Here is a 22,811-nt window from a genome sequence, read left to right as displayed (position 1 = left end):
GGCATGAGCCACCTCATTATACATAATTATAATCATTTTATATTAATATCCTACATATATAATATGTATATTTAATATTTTTGTATCATATTTTATCCCCTTTCCCTCTTAAATTGTATCATTTTTAATTGTACATATGTAAATACCCATCTGCATATACGAGGTATGATAAAAAATACGGTTTTATCAAAAGTATATTTATAATGGTTCTGCTCGATATATCCAATACCAGGTCAAATCCAAAATGAAAACATATGGTAAATCGGATTCAAACCACCGGCTGATCAAGTACACATGCGTATTTTTGATCACACCTCGTATCTGTTGTACATATTTTAACTTGTCCAACTTGTGCACTGTGTGAAATGGTGAGGGATGATTTGCAGATCGTTACCCAGCAGCACTGGCAAGGTTGTATTGCTACCCTGGCATGCCACCTCTACACCCCTATGCACCCCCCTGTCACTTCTACTGTCCACCACCGCGATTTGCACCAGGTAAGTCCTTCAAAAAAGCACTTCTCACTCTTGTTTTTAATACGTTCTATAACAACACGGTAACTTGCCTTATACATATGTACATACATACATATATGATATTTGGTAAACGGATTATTCCGCAAAAAGCGATCTCGCACAAGTCACTAAAATCTGGCACTCGAGTTCTCTTTAGTAAAATATGTCACGTGGGTAGCTTTCGGTTGATGGAATTTTTGGGTGCCAGATGTTGCGTGATCGAGATTTTAGTAACTTGCGCGATATCGCTTTTTGCGGAATAATCACCGAATCATGATATTTACAGCAAATATGTATATATATACATATTTAGATGTCGCGATGAAATGATAGTCCATACCACCCAATACCAGGCTCAATAGTGTAATAATCAGCTGGTAAATCAGACTCAAACCCTTCAAAAGATGGTGCTATCACACAAACAGCCAACATACTTTAATCAGCTGTAAGCTTGAGTCCGATTTATCATATGTTTTCTAAAATTAACGGAGCTGCCTTATGTTGGTTCCACATTTGGGCTGTTGGTGTCCAATATATAGTGAAATAAGCATACGAATTCAACTTATTTTGTTTATTTGTCCGTGTCTGAAGCTCGCATTGGTGTCTCTATCATTATTGCGACGGCCTCCAACCAACTCAGCGATTTTGAATTAAAATAAGCAGCAAATTTTAGCGGTACTATGTATATCATAGCACTGTTGAAGAAATTGCATAATTTTTTAACTTCCAATGAGATTTGAGGATTAAAGGTATGACCGCACTATGCGTCTGCGACACGAACGGCAGCGTGCGGCCAAATATTGTTTGTATGAAATTGTATGAGATATAACGCACTACGCGTCACGCGACAGAGTTGCCTTTTGTATCAACTTTGCCATGTTGTGTCGTGCTGCAGCAGTGGACGGCCGCATAGTGCAGTCAGACCTTAAATCATTTGATTTATGAATCAATAAAAGTTAATTCTGGGAGGGTGGCATAAAAAGATCAAAGGGGGAAATTACATAGTAATAAAAATAATGAATTTAAAGAATACGCTTTGAGATAGGACGATATTTATAATTATTTACAGACTTTCTCATAAATATTTTCACTAAAATTGCGCCACGGGCTAATTTTTCTACAAATCAGTCTAATTTAACCCATTCAGTTAATAAAATCAGCTGTGTGATTTTCTCAGCAAAAAGAGTTTGACGTGATGTAAAAACAAACTTTTAAACAAATCGTTGTGATTTGAGAAATGTATAATGTAAATATATATTAAAATACGCCACAATTGAAGTTTTCTCGCTCATATATGTACTCTGTAAAGCAAAATTTATAAAAGGTTGACAGTCATGTATCCTTACACAATATATTTCAACCATGTGGATTGGCAGCACTGCAAAACGTGGGAAGCATCCGATTGGCTACGTCGACACTACCAATATCTACACCCGATATTTTCGAATTTTCCATATCCAGTTCCCATATTGCAACCTGTGGTTAAGGAAGTGGTTATGGAAAAATTCGTAAATATCGGGTGTAGATATCGGTAGTGTGGACGTAGCCATTGCTTAGAAGAAAATACCACTTACTTATTGTAATCTAAAATGTACTCAAGATGAAAATAAAAAGTATTACTATAACTTTCAATATGCAATCCTATATTCTATACCCATTTTTAATGGTGGATAGAAACATTTTGTCATTAGCTAGTCTCCGAGACACTGTGATTTAGAATGATCATTCTATAACGCACCATGCCATGGTGTGCTGAGTGCGCAAGCATAATTAGTCACAAGAATGAGCAAAACCATACGGTGAATTACCGGGGAAGCGTGGAGTTATGATACGCTTGAAGGACCCCCCATTAATTGTGACTGCAGATGCGAATTCAGAAACCCCACATATGAAGTCCTATAATAATAAGTAATAATAATAATAAGTAATTTGCTCTGAAAATGGATCCGTCTCTTGCTTAGTCGTTTCCCAAGTCGATAATGCAATTGGAAACTATTTGGATGATCTGAAAATATCTTCTTGAAGTTCTGTATATATTCTGTTTACTGAAGAAAGCTTCTGATTTTAATTTATTGTATTGTTGCGTAGGGGTGGGTGGAGGATCCAAGTAAAAGGCCAAAGTCGTGTCACAGCATTTATTGATGATTAAGGAGATACACGCACTGCCAGTGCTCCGTCCAGAATGTCTTGATATCGCCTAAGTACCGCCTTATAACAGACAGGTCTCTCAGAGCATCCGGTTACTTCCCTATTGTTTGGGCATGTACCCGGATATCTATTCCCACGACACCCAGTCCCACGGTATCGGTCACTTCTGCGAAGGGCCACTTCGGTGGCCATTGGGTAAACGGACTACTAGTCATATGCGAACCAGTCACAGGACAACCGGTCGCTCTAGATCGGTCACACGTGATAGCCCGTCACACTAAAACTGGTCACACCCTAAAATCGGTCACGAGAAAACTGGTTGACCGATTTTAGGGTGTGACCAGTTTTAGTGTGACGGGTGATCACGTGTGACCAATCTAGAGCGACTGGTTGTCCTGTGACTGGTTCACATTCACCGAGCTGGCCATTGTTTGGCCTACATGTACTTAGAGTCTAGAGATTATCCTTGAAACCAATTATAACGGCCACACAGTCTCTGGGGTGCTACTCGGCCTAATCCGATTGCAACTGCTTAGCGGTGTACGTAACAGTATGCATAATTGTACATCTTGTTTATAAAAACTATTTATTTTAATAAAATATGCCTCTATCGAAATATATATATATATATATATATATATATATTTCGAAAATAGAAGGAAAAAAATGGATTGGCAGGAAAAAGTTATCTTGGCTTCGAAACATGCGTATGTGGACCGATATGAGCGCCGAAGATCTGTTCCGAGCCGCTGAAGACCGATGCGGATATATTCAAATAATCGACGAGGTGGTCGCCAACGTCCGGATTCGGACAAGGCATTAACAAGAAGAAGATATATATATATATATATATATATCAGTGGCGTATATTGGGTGTGTGCTAGGTGTGCGGCGCACACCCGTGAAAACCAAAGACCACATAAAGTAGTATTTTAATACAAAATAATGTGTTGTTGTATAAGCAGGCATTGATGTGTATGGTGTATTTACCGCGTGCGCTAAATGTATGGTGTATTGTGTGGTGTGCAGTCTGCAGCGTGTTGTGTGATGTGTGTATGTAGTTTGTGCGCCGCGACGAGAGAATACCTATGCCGTGCAGAAAATTGGTGGGTTTGGTTGGAGTGTGCAGGCGGATATTCGCTTGTATAGGTTTGTTCGCGATATTAAGACGTACGGTGTGCTACGACTTCAGAGCACCGCGCACCGCACCGCACCGCACCACTCGGCAATTGACCGAATGCGATGCGGCACGTGGTCTCGTACTTTTTCGCACATTCGTATTTTTATGGTCATATTATTACCTCTAATAACTAATAATGGCTAACAGTGTTCAAGACATTTTAACTATTCCGTTTTCAAATAGAAGTTTTGAGATAAAATTAAAAATAATTAAAGATGGGAAACCGTGTCCGTCTCTTCCAAATTTATCCAGTTTGCATAAAGAAAAAACAAAAGTTTACACTAGACATTTTTGCGTTTCAAATTATAAAAAATTCGAATGGATTACAGGCTGTGAAATTCGATCCAAACTTTTCTGCTGGCCATGTTTATTGTTCTCCAAAGATATTAATGTGTGGAACAAAGAAGGATTTGCTGATCTCAACCATTTGACAGCAGCACTGAAGAAACACGAAGGATCGCAGGCACACGTTCAATCATTTCTTTCCATACAAATGTTTGGCAAACAACGAATCGACGTATTAATTGACAGTCAACGTAAAGCCGAAATAAGTCGACATAATGAACAAGTAAATAAAAATAGAGATGTTTTAAAACGAATTATTAACGCAATAATCTATCTAGGAAAACAAGAACTGTCCCTGCGAGGTCACGACGAGTCATGTAATTCCGTAAACAAAGGCAATTACATTGAATATCTAAATGCTCTTCGAGAATATGATTCTGTTTTAGATACTCATTTAAATACTGCTACTACCTTTCGTGGTACTTCTCCAAGTATACAAAATGACATAATCGAAGCAATCTCTCATGTTATTAAAGTTCATATAAAAAATGAAGTAGAGTCAGCAAGTTTTGTTGCTATTATTCTCGATGAAACTTCAGATATAATGACAAAATCACAGCTCTCAACAGTTTTACGTTTTGTATGTAAAGGCAATGTACATGAACGGTTTATTAGTTTTACAGACGTTAGTGCTGATAAAACATCTAATGGTCTATTCTAATGGTGAACATAGTTGAAGAATTTAAAATTCAAGACAAATTGGTTGGACAGACTTATGATGGAGCAAGTGTAATGAGTGGACACGTAAATGGTTTGCAATCCAAAGTCCTCAATGCTTATCCTTTTGCTCTTTTTACACACTGTTATGCTCATGTATTGAATTTAGTATTGCAGCAAGGTCTTTCTGATATTAAAGAAAGTAAATCATTTTTTCAAACTTTAAATGGATTGTCTACATACTTTTCAAAATCTTCCAAAAGAGTATTCGCTTTACAGGAATTTGTGACAAAAAGACTTCCCTCTGTAGCACCCACAAGGTGGAATTTTACATCTCGTTTAAGTAGCACAGTACAACAATACAGAAGTCAATTTACATATTTTTTTTCGACATGTTATAGAAAATTGTGAATTATGGGACACAGATACTGTTATAAAAGCACGAGGGTTTTTAGGCTTTTTAGAGGATTTTCAAACAATTAAACTTCTTCAATTTTTTTCAAAACTGTTTGGAATAACTGATGTTTTGTATAACATTCTTCAATCTAAATCTTCGGACGTTTTATATTGTTGTAAAAAAATTAATGATGTTTTGCAGCAACTGAAATACGAAAGGTATAATAATTTTGAAATGTTATGGAATAATTATTTAAATGAAAAAAATGATGATCATGATCGTAGGCCACAAAGATTAAAAAATTATTCAGAAGTAGAAGATAAAACTTCATTTCGTCAATTATATTTCAAAATAGTTGATAGCATAATCGCACAAGTCGAATGTAGATATTCTTCACTTTCCAAATTAGAATATTTCCACCTTCTTTGTAATGATAAATATGACGAATATAAAGAAAATTTTCCAAATGTTTTAATTAATAAATTAAAAGATTTTTATGGATCACTGTTTGATTATATTCGATTGAAAAACGAACTCATTGTGCTATATTCCAGCTCTGAATTTTCAGAGAAACCTGTTCATGAATTAATACAATTCATGACAAAAAATAACCTCGAATCTGGTTTTAAAGAGGTGTTTAAGCTGGGAGAATTAATATTAACGATACCAAGCAGTACAGCTTCAGCAGAACGGTCTTTTTCGGCGCTGAAAAGAATAAAAACTTGCTATAGAGGTACGCAAGGTCAAGATAGATTATGTGGCCTTAGCTTAATTTCAATAGAAAAAAAGTTATTGGTGGAATTAAAACAGAAAGACACATTCTATGCAGACGTGATTGAAAAGTTTATGTCTCAGAAACGTCGCATTGAACTTATGTATAAATAACTAATAAATTAAACATTTTTGTAATGCAAAACGAGTATTTTTTTTTAATTGCTAATTTTATACCCTACGCCCTACGGCATACACAGCACACCCGGTATTAACACCCACCGTCCGCCACTGATATATATATATATATATATATATATATATATATATATATATATATATATATATATATATATATATATATATATTTCTCCTATTGTGAATTTGGTTTTGTTTCTTTTTACAATTTGAAAATCGCCATTTTAATAAAACATATTCAAACAACAATTGAATTGATATTTAAACAATTGAATCATATAATACTGTAACGTTAGAGTAAAATTTAAAAACAAAATGGCGTTTATCAAATTTTTTGATGGTTTATAATTACATAATATAAGATTTTACATCTGAACGGAATCTAATTATTGTTAAAAAAAATTTCAGGTCTGTTGATGCGATCGGACGATGTGAACATGTACACGACGCTGGAGCCGACTTTCAGCAGCAATCCGAATGTGTACTTTCAAAGAAACGATGGCGTCCATCCCGGCATGATGTATTGACGACGAAAATAATAAATCATTAGAACAATTATGTTTGTAAAGACAACAACAAAAATTGACTGAATTCTTAAGAAAAACAAAAAAAAAATAACTCTGCCATTGTATAGAATCTATATATACGACTGCTATTTAGTATTTAAGGCATTATTACTTTATCTGATTAGGTTTATGTAAGGTATAGATTTATATTTCTATTTAGCACATTAATGTATTCAGTGAAAATTATTTGTATGTACCACACGATTCTTTTCAAATATTGTAAAATTGTATTATATACAAACGTACATTGTATTTTAATGAAATAAATAAATATAGGTGGTTCTACAGATTAAATTCAATACACAGTATTGGATTTTGGATAAGAAATGCTCTGTAATATGTTTAAGATTATATAGAAATTGTCTTTTGGATTTTTTTCTCATAAAATAATTTACAATTAAATAATGTTGTATTTAATAGTGGTTTCATAAAATTTAAGACCTTTTTAAGAGGTCTGTATCCAATAATAGTTTTATACATATTTTGATAAAAATAACCAAGTCTAATTATGAAAATTGTGTTATTTTAAGAATTTAAATGGATAGTATGTGTGTTTAAGAGAATATATAATGCTATGCAATGTGATAGAGCATGTATTATATGTACATTGGCTAGAATAATACATTCGAATTCTTTTATGTATCTTTTATTGTCAGTATAAAATTAAAATCAATTTTTTTTTATACAATTGCCCAAATATAAAAGTATTATAATAATTTTGTACTAATTGTAATTTTTTAAGTCACTTAATTTATTCAGATTTTTTTTTGCATGTAAATAATACTTGCATATATTGAACAATATTTCAAAATTTTAATGAACACTCAAATGTGTCTTTATTTTCATTGAATATTTACTTAGACAATAAAAATGTGAACTGTACGTTTTTGAAATTGTTGTATGTGTGTATGTGGAACAAAAAATACTGAACTATTTATAAAAAAATTTATTGTTACTCTTATACAATAAATATGATGAACAATAAACTAATAAAAACAAACGTAATTTTAATGAACAAAATTGATATGATGACGATGATGATGATGGTGACTCGGGTGATGAATATGAAACGCCTGCATCAGCACACTCTATTGTGAACCTGTCGAGAGGAGGGCCAGCAAACCGCCAGCGGCTGTGACCGATATAATATAATTACTGTAATCCAAATTAAGGAACAACATTCATACAAAAAAAACAAACATATTAAAACAAATTCATCTCAAGTCATAATAAAAAGGATACACGGCAGGCGAAAACGAACGCAGGAAGTAGAAACTGGAGAAAATGACGATAGCCAAGAAGAGAGCGTTATTGTAGAATATAGAGAAAGTGGTCGCTTCATAATCAGCCACTTCATTCTTCTTCCACAAAATTCTGTAACAACATAAAGTGTGATCAATTCCCCGTACTCGATTATAATATAAATAAATAAACGAACTCAAATACCTTTCATCTTTTTCCTTGCGGCTCATCTTTCTATCATCGGCCAACTTTCTGCTCATCTCCCTGGTGACGGCATCCTCCCGTTTGACGGCTACTTTGTGTTTTAACAAGAATTTTGTATTGCGGTAAGCCATAGCCATTAGGTAAGTCGTGCCAAAGGTTACCAGAACGAACCAAGCGAGCGAAGAATACACATCCATCATGTGAATCCTCCAGAATAACCCTGAAATTTAATTTCAAAAAATGTATATAGGTTTTCGTGAAAAGTTTCATTCATTCATTGAAATCGGATATGAATTTATATATATGAAAAGTTAACCTATATTTAAATAGCACGTATGGTTGATTTAATGAATTAAAAGTGAAATTTAAATGCAAGACAGTAATAAATGAGGATATAAATGAAGTGTTGGTGCGGTACTGACATATTGGTATGGCAGATACTATGAAAGCGTTTCCATAGAATAAGGCTGAAGACTTGGTGGAGACGTTCCTGCTGAAGTCCTGCAGCAGGAGCTCCTCCTCCTTGGTGAAAGCTTTGTAGGTGGTGGGTTTGGTGGCCATTTTCAGTGGAAGTTTAAGCCTTGACTGGACTGGAGTCTGCAGAACGAACTGACGCGGACTCTAATGCACAGTCGGCCACACACTGACACTCGAACGCCACGACAGGAGACGTGTCACCGGTGGATTCGGTCGTAACGCGTAGAACCACAGCCAGGTGTAAACGTCATGCGATGCTTTTACAAATCACTTTCGCTGATTGAAAATACATGTTTGATTTCATTGCGACAAAATCATTTTCAATATTGTTTAATGTGTTGCACAATTTTCATTCCAATCAATTCATTTGTTAAAAAAAATAAATAAAATGGGTTTATCGTTAAACACAATGCTTCACCATATAAGATTGCCAGGCGTCCCGGTATTCCGGATTTGTCCCGGTTTCAAGCCTTTCGTCCCGGCGTCCCCGTTTTCGATAGCTGCTTATTGGCTGCGTTCACACCAACGATATTACTTACGATATTTTCGGCCCCATTGACCTTTCATTGTTCAGAAATATCGACCCCCCGCAGTTATGAAACTGCAAAAAAATGCACGAATCTCAGTTTCACCGTAGATCCACATCCATAGTTAAAAAAGCAAGAAAAGCGAGATTAACAAAATCAAATTTTTTTTCAATCTTCTTTAGCAATATGTAATTAATTTCATTTAATATTAAAATAATTAAATAAACTGGAAAAAAATAAAGGAAATACTAGTTTATAAAAGGAAGGATCTTAAATGTAATTTGTTACATTTACGCTTTTTACAAAGTTTTTTATCATTCTTGTAATATCTGTGCCTGAGGTGGGGGGGGGGGGATAAAATTAAAAGTTCCGGTTTGGATATCAATAAATCTGGCAGCCCTATCACCATAGCGCACACTTCAAAGTGTGATCAAGTCTTCCAGTATGCAAAAATCTTTTTTGTTTATAAATATCTACACCATTTTCTCGCTGACGGAGTTCATATACCCAAATGGTAAACGGATTATTTCGCATATTGCGATCGCGCATACGACAATAATTGCTCCGAAAATCGCGAATACGAAATATCTGACAATCGAGTTATCGCTAGATCAATAGTTCGCGTGTGTTACTCTCGGTTGATAGAATTTTCGGGTGTTAAATGTTCCATGATCGAGATTTTAGTGACTTGCGCGAGATCGCTTTGTACGAAATAATCTCCGAACCACCCAAATAAATAGGTAGGCAGCAAAAATATTAATATGTTGAATTGTACAAATGCAAATATTTAGAATATCAATACTCAACAGAGTTTACTTCTATGGGGAATGTGAAATAAGAGATATATCAGTCAGTGGGTAGAGTGGGTGTTTTTGTTTCCCTACCCCCCCCCCCCCCTCTACTTCTTTGACATCTTATTCTAAATTAGAATATTCTACATTTGTACAATTCGAAATATTAATATTTTGTATTTTATGATACAGGTTCATAAAATGTGACACGTTATTCCACTCGGATAACCATTCACGTTTACGGCCATTCCAAAAAAACACTACAGATGGGCTCAGTGAGCAAAAATGAACAAAACTAATAATAATCCGACTTATAAAAAGAGTCAACACTATATTCGTTGTTATTCGAATAACGTGAAAAGCAGTCATGAGACTTTTCATCATGTCGACCGAAAAAATTAAGCTGAATATACTGATATGTGAATAATATTGGAGGAGTTGTCTTTCCCCTTTAAAAAAATATGGCAGTAGTTCTTTAAATAAAGACAGTATAATATTCCTAAAACAATAAAAAATCAAATGGAAAATATTAATATCATATTCATAGCCAATATGATTCAAAATAATTTTAATCTATGAACAAAATTTAAAAAGTTTCCTCTTTGTAACATTTTAATTTCAAAATTGTTTAACATTTCTATATAATAAATAACTATGAATGTGTGTTTTGAACAGCTAACAATATTTGCGATAAATTATCATCAATTTTCTGCGTCATGAGTTTTCCTTGCAACGTATCAAAGTCGGCAATCTCCACCTATGTATGTTCATAACAAATAAAATACTTGCCAATCTCAATAAATCATAATCGTAAACATTAATAATAGTACTTAACCCATACCTCATACGGTGGATCTATTTCAATTGAAGGCAATTCACCGTACAATCTTTCACAGAGAGCACATAAACCACACCATGTTCTAAAATGTATCTTCTTTGTATCAATAACATCTTCCTTTAATAGAATAAATATCCTCATTAACATCTATGTTTAATATAAATTTTATACATTAAATTTAAATGCAATGTCTATTTACACATTTAGGCTCGTCGACGACGTCGAACTCGGCAAACAGATCATCGCATGAAACATCATCGGCTTCACCATTATCTTTAGACTCACTATTACAATTTTCTTCTAATTCCATTGCACTTTGTTCAACCAATGCTTTTATTTCTTTATCAGTCAAATCATCCCATTTCAATAGAGACTTGAACATAAAAGCTTTCTTTTCATCGAGTGCCTCTCCCATCATTATTTGAAGAGCTTCAGTTATTTTCTATAAAAAAACAACTATAATACAAAAAAAATGTTTTTAAGATTTGATCAATATTAATACAACAAACACTAAAATACCTCCAGTGGTAAATAAAATTTATTATTATCAACTTTTTCCAAAACAATTCTATACAAGAGCTTTTTTGAACTGGATATTTTTAGGTACTCAGAAATATACTGCATTGGTAAGAGTCCTTAAATACAAATAAATTAATACATTTCTTTTACAATACATGTCATTTTAACACATTTATCTCACCGTCTAATTGCCTCCGATCTATTGGCAATGAAAATATTGCATTCCTTCGAGAGAACACCCGAGGCAAATGCAACCATTTATCTAAACTTACAGGTGGTAAAAGAACTTCTTTAGATATTAGTTGCATTTCTTTTCCGAAACTCTTCTCTGATCGGGTACGGTAAGCTTCTTCGAGTACAATTCGCCTCTAAAATATAAAACACAATTAAAATACAATATTCTGCATAAAATACGATTATTCACCGTGAGCTAGGACAAACTTTTGGATCAAATTCAGTCTCAATAGCCAAGTGATCAACTTCTCTCTGGAGATATTTCAAAATTTCTGGCTCCAAGAAAGATTCGGCATTGGCATTTTCGACTTTATCACCAGATGTCACTCTGCACAATTGACTTTCTTCATCTTCATTTGCAGCGACCGATTCCCTCGAACTTGGATTGTGAGATTCTGAACCGATACCAGCAATCTTAAACCACATAAATCATTTAATAATATTTAATTTTAATAGTATGTTTATAGTTAATAATAAAACCTGTGTTTCGGGGTCGTTTTGGTCTGTCGAAATCAACGCTGCTGACATGAGCCTATTTCGACCTTTCCTTCGTCTTCCTCGTCTTCTGATATCTCCACCACCAGCTACTGGCAATGATTCATCCTCACAATCCACATTATCCAAAGCTTCTTCGTCGTCTTCGTCATTTTCAACTTTCGGCAAATTTTTGACCTTTTCAACCTTCGTTGAAGCATTTTTTGTCGCTTGAAGTGCCTTCAATTGATTCTGTAAAATATTTAGATTCAGCACATCAATTACTATAGTTATAGTCTCAATTTATTGTATTTTAACAGTAATATTTATGTTTATCAAACTAAATCAAATACAGAATACCTCAAGTTGTGTAAAAAAATCTTTTGTTTCATCATCGGGCCAATTTAAATCAACAGTTTCAACTTTTACCGAATTCGTCTTATTTTTATTATGTTTATAAAATGTCTTTTTTACTTTAATTTTCAGTTTTTTATTATTTGCTGATGACATTTTTTTCATTAAGTTTACCCAACGATTACAGCCTTTCGCGCACCACAAGCAAATTAATTATTTAACAATGTGGAAACGTTTATCTTATCATTTATATAACTTGTTATCTTTATATTATAATATTGATCAGTCTTTTATAGGGTGAAATAAAAACTTTCACTCAACATTGAATATAATATTGTATAATAATAATAACCTTCTGTACTGGTTTCTGAGTCCGATCCGATATATTTCCTTTCATATTTGGAGACCTTTTAGAAAACGTAACAGGAGACACCATCGGTGGCAGTTGATCTTTGGCTTCGCTGAGTTTCTTCTTCGACACATTATTCTCAACGGTCAAAGTAGTATCTGCACTGCTTACTCCGAGACCGCTGCTAAACTCGGAAGTATGATACCCATGCCAATATAGGGTTTCCTAAAATAATCATTGCAAATTAAACTTCCACATACAATGACGTCATCAATAACAAAATGAACGTTGAGAACGATGAAAATTTCTACTTAATATTGATGTTGCCATTTTTGCACTTGACTTTATCTGACCTACAAATTTCGTGAAAAATGAAAGTGAGCAATTAATTATTCAGTACGTACATATGTTATATATGTACATACATTCATACATATGTACGTATGTATATGTGAGCATCAGCCGTTTTCTATTTTATACGCATAATACATAATACCTAAATATATAAGTGCATATATGCACTTTTATAAGTGAAAGTATGTAAAATTCATTCGGAATGATTAAAAAACGAAATTTAATATAATTATAATGATAAAAAAGGCTGTGGCTATTTGCAGGTTCTAAATTATAATCAGATTATAAGTTCACAAGCATGCGCAGAAGGCTTTGCGCCTGTCGCAGATATAGTACCTGCAAATAGCCAATAATTCGCAGATATAGTATCTGCAAATAGCCAATAATTTGCAGATATAGTACCTGCAAATAGCCACAACCTAAAAAAATGGTTCCCTAGCATAATAAGTAAAGTTAAAATTATTCTATTAATTTTATTTATTTATTTTTTATTTTTTCATTTAATTTACACCAAGAAGGCCTAACAGGTAAACCCAATGCACCTTCCTGGCCAAAGACAATTATATAAACATATATGTATACCATCCATATATACACAAATTCTTACACGTATACACAAATACAGATACATACATTCATAAATATAAAAATACACATATATACATATACATACATACACACCTACATATATATATATACATACACACATACATATACATATATACATATACATACACACATATATATACATATATACATATACATACATATATACATATACATATACATATATATATATATATATATATATATATACATATATATATACATATACATATATATATATATATATATATATATATATATATATATATATATATATACCCACACATATATACATACATATACATACATACACATATACATATACATATACACATACATTACATACATCCATAAACATACAAACATTATACATGCATATACACATAAACACATCAATACACATAAATAAAGATAAATTACTCATATATATATATATACATATATATATATATATAAATAAAAAATAGCATACATATATAAATATAGATAAAACCAACATACATACACATTATGCTAAATAATAACATTACAAAATGAAAACAACATGTGTAAATATGTATGTAGCTAGAAGTCATTTAAAATATGCTGCCTGACAGAACTGTATGATGAAGTAAAAACATCAAGGCTCCCAGAAAGCAGGTTAAATAGTCGAATGGCTCTTGAAAGGGGTGAGTCATCAAGCACATTAGTCCTGGCCCGAATAGGTAATGTAATATGACATAAATAATACCATAGAAGATTTGCTTCGTTGGTCATTTGAAATAACAAACGTTTATTGATTTTGTGATCAAGTGCACCTCTATCTTTATTTTTTTTTTTTTTGATACAACAATTTTTATTTCAATCATTCTGTGAATAGAAAAGAAAACGACCGAGAGTGAAAGTCCCCACCGTAAACTGTCAATATCCTAAAATAATAATTTGAAAACCACTTGTAAAAGACAAACAATACGGTCCTTAAACTTGTCAATCAGATTTTTGCTTCAAACCTGACTGTGACTTCGACGTAGATCGAGCACGAGAGTCTGCTTTGGAGCTGGTGGATGATCCGGGGTGAGACATCGCCTTTTGATGGAACTCCTAGAAACTGCACTGGCCAAGGTAGGAGCAGGAGTCAAAGGACGCGAATCTGTTTCCGTATACCTTGAAATATTAAAATATATGCAATTCATCTGCCAAAAAATCGTGAAATCCCCCCTCGATTTTCATCGCGTGATGTAACATGTTCAGTGCCGGCCTTACACCCAATGGCGCCCTCGGAAATTTTTTTCTAAACACACTTAGAAATAAATTTTGCCTTTGGCGCTCTAATCTAAAATTTTGTATGGCTTTTGGCGCTCTAATTTTAAAATTTAAAGCGACTTTGACGCATCGAGCGGCGCCCTAATTTATTCGGCGCCCTCGGGGGCCGCCCGACCCAACCTCCCCCTCAAACCGGCACTGAACATGTTTATGTGTACGTTTGCCCTTTAGGTAAGCCGAAGATACACGTGTAATAATTAGAGTACGGACCCAAAGCGCGCTGCTCATTGTTCAATTGTTGTAAATGCTTTGTAAAAAAGGTTCGGTAAACCTTTAAAAATGCATTTTCAACATTTGAACAATGAACGGCACCCTGGTTATCCGGGCTTTAGTAATAATTAGAGCCCGGATAGACAAGGTGCCGTTTATTGTTCAAATGTTGTAAATGCATTGTTAAAGGTTTGCCGAACCTTTTTTACGAAGCATTTACAACAATTGAACAATGAGCGGCGGCACCTTGGCTATCCGTACTCTAGTAATAATTTGATCACAAATAAGTTACCTTAATATATTCACTTCAAGTTAATCTAATATATTTACAATATGCACAATTTTAATTAAATCTTAAAACCCACTTTTTCCACTTATGTAAAATTATTTAATTTCGAATTTAATCAAGTTGTCAGTCCTGTTCCCTTTACAAACTCAAGCAGTCACATTTCAATTTCCCTTTTCTTCGGGCCACTTTTGTCGCACGACGAAATATTAAAATATTTACAAGAAGTTGTGGCGATTATGTATTTTGCACAACCGTTTTCGGTTCAGCGTGACATTTGACGTATTGATTTAACGTCAAAAACAATAACGCGAACGTGACGTTAATTAGATTACATCACTTTCTCCCCTCAGCTGTAAATACATACACATAATACCCGTTTCGTGTCCAATTTAATCCTACTACTTATTGAGTCACCCACTGACAACCCCTCTTCTGGCAATAAGTAAAAATGCATCGAATAAGGAAATATATTACTTTCACGATTCTCCACCGCCACTTTCACACACTTCTTACTTATTTATCGAATCCGTACATAATTAATGCCCACTTCTTTATATTTTATTCCGTCCGTGTCAGGGTCTATCTGTTCATAATTTCATACGTGCAACATCTCAATGTCAACGTTGAATAACTTGTCGAAACTGACCTGTTATCAACACCTTCTATAGAACAAGGTCATACTTACTACTATACAAGTGGTATACATTTGTTCAAAGTGATCGAAAGTAGATTCGCCCGTTGGAACCAACCCGCATGAGTATTATTTTAATGGCCTCAACTTAGTGAATCTTTTTCTACAAATTAAAACTTTGACAATTTGTTGATCCCATTTAGCAAAACTATGTTGAACCTATGTACATATAATTAACGAACCTTCTGAAGAGTTCTTCCGGTACAAAGTCGACGCTGTTATCCTCAAGGATGCGTCTGGAAGAATGCTGGATAGTTGCGTGAACAGTGTCATAATCTTCTCCCAATATTTCATTTTTTATTTCTGTTATCTAAAAGTTTAAGATATTTTTATTTGATCGTTTTTCTAGGTCAGTGTTCCTTAATCTTTTTGACCTCCAGACCTTCTCTAACGAAATGAAAAACAAGCAATGTATATCTACATGCTTTTTTACATTTTTTCAGTTTGATTTTAGTTTCATGTTTGTGCCCATATATTATCCGTTATATTTGAAAGTGGCGTAAGTCTTTGATTTTGGTTTTTAAATGCTTTTTATTATTACTAAATTATGTTCACAATGCATCTTATACACATATGTATATTTTAATAGTTACTGATCTACTGATCATTTTCTATTTTTTTTCTGATTTACTGATCATTATTTATGTTATTCTAATGTTAATGTACAGCATAATGATAATAGAGTTCAAAAATCTATTTACAATTCTTATAAATGCTCATAATACATAATATTAACTAAAGACTCTCTAAAGTCGGCGATCTAGAGCAGATTGTGTTTAGGTAATCTGTAAATAGTGGACCAACTTTGCGCCGTTCTTTGTTCATTGTTCGCCGTGCTTCGTTCATTTTTATGATGAACCTTTTTTTATGCTCTCTAGCTTTGTAGTTTGCCCTATTTCCTGGAAAATTGACCCAAAACGCCCTGTTTTCTGGAAAAAGCACGCTTCCGGTCCTACCTCTAGTAATCTGTGTGTCCACTTTTCTTAATTTCGAGAAATATCGCGCAAAACAGGCTTTCCGTTTTACAATACTTAAAATTACAAGCGGGCTGTAATAAGTTTATTCTACTATTCCGAGATTCTGAATATATCGATTTAAAAGTAGTTATATCAATTCGTGAATTAAATCAAACTAAAATAGTGTTTTTGGAACTGAAAATTGAACTTCCGCCACTTTCAAATATAACGGCTCATAAATGTAGATATTTTTTTTAATCATTTTTATTTAGGAAAGTTTGATCATTTTTATTCAATTTTTTTATATATAAATAACATTGTCAATTTTATCAAAATATACGTTTAATTTATTTATAATCCTTATTTATTTTCATATTTAGGGCGAAAACACACTGAGTGGTATGGGATGTCACGTGTCCTTGCCTTCCTGCTGTGAACAGTGGGTGTTCCCCAAACCGAATTAGGGTGTAAATACTTGCACGTGAAGAATGCGCACGTGCAAGTATTTACAGGAGGTCGCACGTTTATGCACAGGGCCGTGCCAAGGAGTTCAACCGCCTGTGTGCAAACTTAAATCGAACGCTCTTTAATTTTTACAAACCTCCTTTTGTCATCATTTGTAAAAAATCATATTAAACCGGTGTTGAAAAATCGAACCACAATAAAAATTAACCAGAAAAACAGACAGAAAACCAAAACGTTTAGTTCTGAACAGGACCAGACGACAAGAGAGACTGGACGTTTTCAAGTTCATTCATGTAAATATATAATGTTTTTACCCCCAACCCCACATCTAAGACATTGTTATTTCGATGACCAACCAATACTCAACATCCTTGAAAAAATACATCTGGCAGTTGCAAAGATAATAGAACAAAAAATACCTAGATATATAACCTGGTTCTTAGCCTGGTTTGATCGAACCCCAGGGGTTCTGTGAGTCAGTCTCAGGGGTTCGGTGGAGGTCAAGACACACATGATTTGGGTGCCAATTAAGAAGGGTTCGGTGAATGCGCATATGAAACTGGTGGGGTCAGTACCTCCAAAAAGGTCAAGAACCACTGATCTAAGCTATACCTGGTATCCCGTAATTTCACCGAATTATTAATAGTTCAGGTGTAAAAACGCAGCACCCCTAGCCCATATACATGGTTTACTGTCCCAAAAATCACCCCCTGGAGTGTTTTATCCTTAAAACCGTTATCGATCTTGACAGTGAGCGATAACGGTTTTAAGAAATGTAGGAGAAACTTGTCGACGTACCACATACCACATCCCGCGCTGTGTGATTTCGCCCTTAATCTGAAAGTCACTACTCCACTACCATCAAGGAACAGAATGATGTTACTACCTGATGCTAGATTAAATGATTTCGGAGCGGGCAATAACTATGCAAACACCGGCCAATTACTATAATGCGCACAGTTTGGACTTCCGGCCAATTTTGCGCCAAAGTGTCCTTGGAAATCACAACATTAAGCAGCGTCACAAAACACTTACCAACGCGTCTTTGGCTCGTTTTACGACGTCCTTAATTTCAGCGTCAGCCGGATGGTTGCACAATATCGAGCAACCATACGAGAACGGATTGTAGAGACCGGCAAACGGTCGCAAGACGAATGGCGCCGGGGTTGTGAAACACGACAAATTCACCGAATTGTGTAGCAACACACTCTAAAAAAAAGCAAAATCAAACACAAATTGCACCATTTTACGACATTTCTGCATACGCTTTATAGAGCGGCAACGCTCACTGACCGCGCTCACGCTCAATGATCGCGCTCACGCCAACGCGAGGCTTTTCTTACCTTATTCGACGGCTATCATAAGAACGCGTACAAAGCGATTAGTATTTGCTCGAGACGGCTATTATCGTGTGATAATTACTCGTTTGATTCGCGGCCAGGTAGCGAAAGGGTCAACTTTCTATCCGCAACCGTAATCACAGGTGCGGCGTAAATACCGACGATTTTCAAATCATCATTACTCTCTTATACAACACGACGCGATTTGCACTTGTATGCCAATTTATACCCGATATCGTAGTATTTTATCTGGTGAAAAAAAAAATTCAAGGCCGTCGAAATTCGGGTGAAAATTCCCATTCGAATGTGAGCGTACGTTGACTCGTCGAGTGTTGTTTGTACGACGTGTCCTCGACGGTGCGACGCTTTTCAATATACTCACCGACTTTTTTGGGTCAATTTTTTTTTTATATAGTATATTTGAATCGGAAATGTTTACTAAATTACATTTAGTTGATGAATCGAAATAAATGCATTATATGTTGAAATGTGCGCCGGTTAAAACACTGAGTATGTGTTTATTTTGTAATCGATTTTAACGATTGCCAAACGTCGCGTTTTGCCTAGATAAATTACGATTACCAAAACGGTAATATTTTCGAAATGCAATCCAAGTATAACTGTTTTCATTGCGACTTTGATATTTGACGAAATTTGCGTTTGATAATCGCTCGTTTTTGCGCCGCGTGCTGTTTACAAACTGAGATTTCGTTTTGACCTTTTTGTTAGTATTATTTGTTATGTATTTTGTAGCAAATTAAACCGAACTCTAATCGGGACAATTAAAAATATTTTATCGGCTAAACGTACATATGTATGTATGTACGGCTTTTACGTAATCACAAGGTCTCAATTATTAAAATGACCTCTGCGAGCACGATTCGGACGATGGCGAATTTTAATCTTTTTGCAAACACCCAACGCTCTTTGCTTTATCTGAAACGAGCGATTCAAATTTGATTCATTAGTGCGATATTGTATTATTGTAGAGCGTGAAACACTAAGCGTGATTGTGAGCGAAAATCGCACAAAATGCATCATACATAATTGATAATAATTGCATACAACCTTGTCAACTGTGGCTGTCGGTCTACGAACACTCTCCATTAATCCAGTTCTGGTAAATGCCATTATTAAGACTATTGTTCTAGATTTTTCAGGTGCTCGTACATACATATGTGGCCTCTATCAATTTCAGAATCGAGTGTCAAACGGTTGTCAAGCAAACAGTCTAATTCTCAATTAAATCGATGATTTTAAACAAACGCTATCAAATCATACTATCCTTCAACGCCTCGAATACTAACCTTTCCAAGCTCCAAGTAATACAAAATAAGTCCCTAAAAATAATTTATAGTACATCCTTATATACTAACTTGAAAAAACTGCATGCCATATATAATATTCCGTTTGTTACAGACATTACTAAAAAAAATAACCAGTAGATTCTATGACAGAATCACTAATAACCATACTAACACACTTGTGAAGAGTCTCGGTGATTACAACAAAATGACTATACCCTTCGGGTATAAACACAGATTACCTAAACACAATCTGCTTTAGGTCATCGACTTTAGTCTTTAATTAATATTATGTATTAGATGTATTATGAGCATTTATAAGGATTGTAAATAGGTTTTTGAGCCTTTTTTCCTATTATGCTGTAGATTAACATTAGAATAATATAATACAATGATTACCAACCAAATTAAATTAAATTGTAAAATAGAAAATGATCAGTAGGTCAGTAGCTATTAAAATAGATATAAGATGTATTGTGAACATAATTTCGTAATAATAAAAAGCATTTAAAAATCAAAAAAAAATACTATCCTTCGTACGAATTTTTCGCAAAGATCTTTCGATCATCAACCGAATGACCTCAAACGGTCATTCGGTTGATGACTATCGGAGGTCAGTACTATGTAGTACATATAGACACTCTTCGAATACGTATTATATTAAGTGGGTGCGATTAAATGGAAGCAATTTACAGCTATCGATCGTGTCATTGCGTGTCTTCGTCTGAATTATTATTTTTATATAAATACAATACAGACAAATTGAGAAGCATCATATATATTAAATTCGGTTAAGTTCACACCCACAAATTCCGACTAGTGGGAACGATTTCGCAATAAGGTAAAAAATTCGGAGAATGGTAATAGAGAAAGGTCGCAGTAATTAGCCAGTATATACATACATACATACATACAGGGCCAAATTTAGATGTAGTGAGGCCCTAAGCTATTTTACATGTGAGGTCCTCCAAATACAATACGATACATGTCTAAAATTAAAATTAAAAATTGCTTCAAACATATATTTTTTTAAATGGTAACTTTTAATATGATTGCATTTTTTGCCTTAAACGTATTGATAGAACGTTTTTCGTGATCACTTCAAAATTATGAAAATGGATTGGTTGGGTTTTAGTACTGAAAGTACATATATATGTATCATCGTAAACTTCATTGAGATAAAATCATAAAATATGAAATTTTAAAGAATATGTACATTTCCTATGGTTGAATTCGATTTGTGAAATGTTAAATTTAATTTGAAATGCGTAGAATTTGATTTATAATATTTGGAATGTTACAATATTACAACAAATACTGCCCAAATTAATGTTTTTAACGAACACATATTTTAAAACAAATTAAAAAAAACCTTGTAAAAATGTCTTCAGACTACAAATCGTAAGTGAAAGTAAGAAGAGGTCAGTAATAATAGCGGAGGATCCATTTACTTAAATTGATGACCAAAATGAGCAGTATGGCAAAGTATGAAAACGATCGGATAAGAGGCATACTTTTTCCTGAATTGTAATCGTAAGTGAAACGTAAAGGAGGTATGTAATAAAAATAGCTAATTTAATAGATAACTTACCGATGATTGAAGAATTTGCGAGTATGTTTATACTTTGCAAACTTTTATGTCACGACACAGATATTGTGGTTCGATGATTATTCCGCAAAAAGCGATCTCGCCCAATTCACTAAAATCTTGAAAATGAAACATCTGGCACCCAAAAACTCCATATATTGTACAATATATCACGCGAAATATTGTACTAACGAGAACTCGAGTGCAAGATGTTCCGTATTCGAGATTTTAGTGACTTGGACGAGATCGCTCTTTGTGGAATAATCCGTTTAAGAAATATTGTATGCATTGGTACTCTATGGATACAATCCCATCGAGTATCTATGAAAGTAAAAAGAAAGTCAAATCAAAATCGATTTAAACGACGCTTTTAAAATAACATACACAATGTTTCATTTTATATAGTGACGTAAAAATTTCATCATATTACTTAAAAATAAATATTCTACTATCTCATTATTTGACATCTCTACCAAAATAAATTATCTTCTATCGCTATTGGAATATGTTCCCAGAATAATGCAGATTTGATTTTTGTGTTTTTACTCCCCCTTAGATCGTTTCATCTATGTATCTTCTACCCAGTGGTGTCATTCTATTGGTTTCCGTGGGTTTCCGGAAATCTGTTGTTCAAAATCAAGTTTCCGGAAACCCGTTGTTTGAAATCAAAAATTCATGCCATTTTTGTTAAAAATTATACAAATGTTCATACAACACCAAAAATATTGTTTTATTCGTAATCGAATACATAGCAGGTATAAGGAAGGACCTTTTTTTCCGTTATGCACTAGCAAAATTAACTGTTAGCCATTCAATGTGAACTGCACAGCTGCACTCGATATCTTTCTAAATAAAGTCATACGAATTTCTTTTGCCCACAAAAAATGGTTCACTATTGTCAACTTTTTTGCTCTCTTGCTTTTTAAGACAACAAATAGTATGTAATACTATTTTGTGGGAAAAAGAAACTTCTCTGCCGA

At 34.0% G+C, this 22,811-nt stretch overlaps 3 protein-coding genes across 4 annotated transcripts in view; 1 reads left to right on the top strand and 2 right to left on the bottom strand.

The window, feature by feature from the left end:
* LOC143920597 (uncharacterized) overlaps positions 1–7,705 on the top strand; it is a 51,034-nt gene extending 43,329 nt beyond the window's left edge. For both annotated transcript variants that reach the window (XM_077443539.1, XM_077443540.1), the window contains 2 exons: positions 387–497; positions 6,560–7,705. In XM_077443539.1, coding sequence (XP_077299665.1) covers positions 387–497; positions 6,560–6,678 — 230 coding nt within the window. In that variant the 3' untranslated portion in view covers positions 6,679–7,705. The remainder of the gene's footprint in view (positions 1–386; positions 498–6,559) is intronic.
* Positions 6,876–8,867, bottom strand: LOC143920601 (translocon-associated protein subunit gamma). The gene is made up of 4 exons (XM_077443544.1): positions 8,586–8,867; positions 8,164–8,383; positions 7,960–8,091; positions 6,876–7,872 (listed from the first exon to the last, which is right to left on the bottom strand). The coding sequence occupies exons 1-4, from the start codon at positions 8,722–8,724 to the stop codon at positions 7,806–7,808; spliced, it is 558 nt and encodes a 185-aa protein (XP_077299670.1). The 5' UTR covers positions 8,725–8,867; the 3' UTR covers positions 6,876–7,805.
* Positions 8,868–10,562: 1,695 nt separating this feature from the next.
* On the bottom strand, positions 10,563–20,070 carry LOC143920105 (uncharacterized). Its single transcript, XM_077442816.1, has 14 exons — positions 20,008–20,070; positions 19,806–19,875; positions 19,169–19,377; positions 18,635–18,808; positions 16,361–16,488; positions 14,676–14,829; positions 12,730–12,951; positions 12,030–12,275; positions 11,757–11,963; positions 11,497–11,683; positions 11,316–11,431; positions 10,996–11,238; positions 10,800–10,913; positions 10,563–10,715 (listed from the first exon to the last, which is right to left on the bottom strand). Exons 1-14 carry the CDS (start codon positions 20,068–20,070, stop codon positions 10,611–10,613), a joined length of 2,238 nt encoding a protein of 745 aa, XP_077298942.1. The 3' UTR covers positions 10,563–10,610.
* Positions 20,071–22,811: the final 2,741 nt, after the last annotated feature.

Source organism: Arctopsyche grandis, chromosome 12 (genome assembly GCF_051622035.1).
Source record: "Arctopsyche grandis isolate Sample6627 chromosome 12, ASM5162203v2, whole genome shotgun sequence".
Taxonomy (NCBI): domain Eukaryota; kingdom Metazoa; phylum Arthropoda; class Insecta; order Trichoptera; family Hydropsychidae; genus Arctopsyche; species Arctopsyche grandis.
Note: the sequence above shows the minus strand (reverse complement) of the source record. Positions and strands in the feature narration are given on the sequence as shown.